General features: G+C 33.8%; 1 protein-coding gene across 1 annotated transcript in view; it reads left to right on the top strand.

Moving 5' to 3' along the window:
• LOC106879330 (very low-density lipoprotein receptor) overlaps positions 1-3,389 on the top strand; it is a 22,823-nt gene extending 19,434 nt beyond the window's left edge. The window contains exons 6-9 of the mRNA XM_052968024.1: positions 742-850; positions 1,192-1,262; positions 2,970-3,061; positions 3,348-3,389. Of these exons, the coding sequence (XP_052823984.1) occupies positions 742-850; positions 1,192-1,262; positions 2,970-3,061; positions 3,348-3,389 (314 nt within the window). The remainder of the gene's footprint in view (positions 1-741; positions 851-1,191; positions 1,263-2,969; positions 3,062-3,347) is intronic.
• Positions 3,390-3,442: the final 53 nt, after the last annotated feature.

Below are 3,442 nucleotides of genomic sequence, written 5' to 3'. Positions count from 1 at the left end.
ATATATATATATATATACAGAGAGAGAGAGTGAAATATAGACTATATGATGCATGTGTGCAAACAGCTATACTCTATGGCAGGGGTTTTCAAACTGTGGTCCACGGACCACAGGGGGTCCGTAGACAGCAAATACTTTTTAAGGGCAATTTGATTTTATATATGTTTTTTAATCGAAATCTTTTAATTGACAATAAACCTATTTGTTAAATACTGTTAAATAAATATATGTAAAAACATATGTTATTTTAAGCAAATATTTATGTATAAATTTCATAAGCGTTTATAAGGGGGTCCCTAAGGTAAAGCCTGAAATATAAAGGGGTTCGCAAGTCAAAAAGTTTGAAAACCCCTGCTCTATGGTAGTGAGACATAGGCTCTGAATGCAGAAGACATGTATGTGTATGGTGGAGAGAGAAATATAGGTAGCATGTTCCGTTGGATGTGCAGCATCATTGTGTACAATATATTTGTGTGTTTATGTGACTTTGTGTTTGTGTTTCTCTCTCCACTGACATTTGATAACCAGTTTTTGTATATTAATGTCCCTGTGATTTAGTGGCACAGAAAAATCAACTGATAGAAATAGTATGAGTTTTTTTAAATAAGAACTGGGGACAATTTTTTTGACTAAGCCCTTCAAGCATTATGCCACCGTGAGTGGGGCACTGCTTGAAGGATTTAGTCAAATGACTGAAGCAAGTAAATGATAAAAGGTAAAAGATTTGTTTGACTATTTCAGATATAGTTACAACTACAAAAGCTACAGTTACAACTACAAAAGCCCTAGTTACAACAACTCTTTCCCTGGACTGTCCCCTTGATGAAATGTACTGTACAGCCACAAAGACGTAAGATAACTCACTTTTTTCTTTCTCACCCTATTAATCATCTTAATATTTATAAGCAATGAATATGTCTCAATAGTATGTTATAAAGTAGTGGGAGGAAAATCAAATCTTATAATTTTATGAAAGCTGATCAGATCTTTCTGTTACCTATACTAGCTGTTACTGTGAAAGTGTGTCTGGTTTTTCATGCAATGAATCTCTCTGTTGATCACATACTAGAATGAATATTTTCTTTCATCAATTAGACAAAAAATATTTCCTTCTCAAAAGCAATAAATCAAAATACATACATATGTATTGCTTAAGTTGATTTCTAAATAAACAAAATTTCATTTTAACAGCTGCATTTCACTGAGTTGGAAATGTGATGGGGAAAATGACTGTCCAGATGGAGAAGATGAGAAAGATTGTGGTATGTATAATAACTGAAATGATTTTAATTCAATGCAAGTGGCTATATTTGAATTTGTAAATATGATTATAATAAGGTTGTCACAATCTTGTAAGTGTGTAAAATAAATTATTCTGTATTACTTGTGAAAGTAACCTACAGTTGATAGTAAAGTTTCATCTCAGTTCTGGTCAAGCTTTAAGCATGTGTAAATATCACTAATGAATTATAGGTGAGAGGTATCACATTCTCATTCAATTCCTAATGATTGATAGCTTGTGTGTTCAGGCATTTCTGAAGCACAAATTTTGCATTTTATATCTCTTACCCATCTCTACTTAAGCTTTCTGTTTCAGCTTCTTTTCTATTATATATGTGATGTCTGCATTTATGTAAAAACCTTCCCTATCCTTCATTTCTCACATCTCAATTTCAGTAACAAAGGTTTCCAATTAAACTACTTCTAAGTCTCTTTTCACCATTTATTTAAGAGCAAGAAAATAGTCTGGCCTTTCCTCAGTCGATCACATTCTACTTCAGGGGTTATTAGGTTGTTCATGAAGAAGAAAAAGGAGAAAAGCATGTGGATTTCAGGTTTCAATGGCCACCAGAGACTACTTATCAAACAGCAAATACATTCATTCATCCTTCCCCTTCAGTGAGCAAGCTCTCTTGTTCCCCTTGATATCACTACTACCTATCTCAGCCCTTAATATCACGTGACCCACTGATAAAAAGATCACTACATGTAACAGCAAACTAAAATAATTTAGGAATCACTTTATTCAACCAAACCCTTCAAAGTGGTTCCCTAACATAGCCATAGTGCAATGGCTAAAATTAATAAGAGAACAAAAAGATTAAAGAATCGAAAACGTAAATAAATGAAAATCAGCAATAACCTCCATTTCTATGTACAACAATCTACAAATGAAAAGCCTTACCTTATCCTAACCCTCATATCATTTTGTAATTGCTCTCCCACTAAGGTAGCCATCACTTTCTGTGACTTTGATGAAACTATGATTTTGACTTTCCTCTCTTATTATTCATTCTCCAGTGAACTCCAATGAACACCCTATAGACATTCAAATTGTAATATAGCATTCCATCAGTAGAAATAAGGCTTCCATTAGTCAAGACTGACCATATATCTGCACACCTTTGTGCAAGCCTAAGTAAGACTTTTTTTGAAGACTGGCAATTGTTTATGCATGCAGGTTTTTCCCTCCCTTTGACAATGATGCTTTTCCAAGGGAGAGACCATCAACTTAAACCTGTACAGCTTGACACCAGTGGCATTACAGTTGTCAGAATGCAAGAACATCACAACAAATTCCACAAAGTGTTTTGCTTGATCCTCTGACAGTTCCATCACTCCACCAACATCAACGGAAATATTATTTCAGAAATTAACATCAATCAACCTTTCCTTCCTCCATTGAGATATCCAGTGTGCATCTCATAGCTTCAACTGAGCCTTATTTCTGTTTTGGATAGATGCAGATCTTTCCCTTGTATTACTGTGCTCACTTCCACTCATACCAAAACACTACTCATTGAGACACTGACTCCTCCATCTGGTCCAACCTAGGTGATATGTCTTACCAGAACACTATCTCAATTGAAGAGATATTTCTTCTTTCAACCAGCAGTTTAATAGTTCGATAGTATATGAATTAATACTGAACAATAGCATTCTTAAAATATTCTTTCTTTTTTTATTAGATTACACACTTGACAATTTTGAGAAACAAGATACAAACTTCATCATTGACGCATTTCCAAAGGAAGTGTATGTTCGCATACCATTGGAGACAGTAAGTTCACTTATTATTTTCTTCAATATCCTCTGTCTTAATTGAAAATATGCTAGAGCACATTTAATAAATAAAATTAATAGTTATATATATGTATTAGATTTTTAGTTATGCTGCTAGTTTCATTGTAAGTTATTTACAGCTAACTTTATTGGACAAAAGGTCATATATGCTTGAAGCTTGTTATCAAGACACAGCAATACAGGTTTCCAAACAGTAGAATGTTGGACCAGATGCTTTACTGTGTCTTATTCAGAAGCTCACTGTTTTAATTTCGGTTCACTAGGGTGTCATCGATCTGCTCAGTTTGTCACATCTAGTCACTTAATCAAAATACCAGAATGTCATATAACTGCTCATTTGGTCACATATCATTTTTTT

This window comes from Octopus bimaculoides, chromosome 5, assembly GCF_001194135.2.
Source record: "Octopus bimaculoides isolate UCB-OBI-ISO-001 chromosome 5, ASM119413v2, whole genome shotgun sequence".
In the NCBI taxonomy this organism is placed as follows: domain Eukaryota; kingdom Metazoa; phylum Mollusca; class Cephalopoda; order Octopoda; family Octopodidae; genus Octopus; species Octopus bimaculoides.
This window is presented reverse-complemented; position numbering and strand designations above follow the sequence as displayed.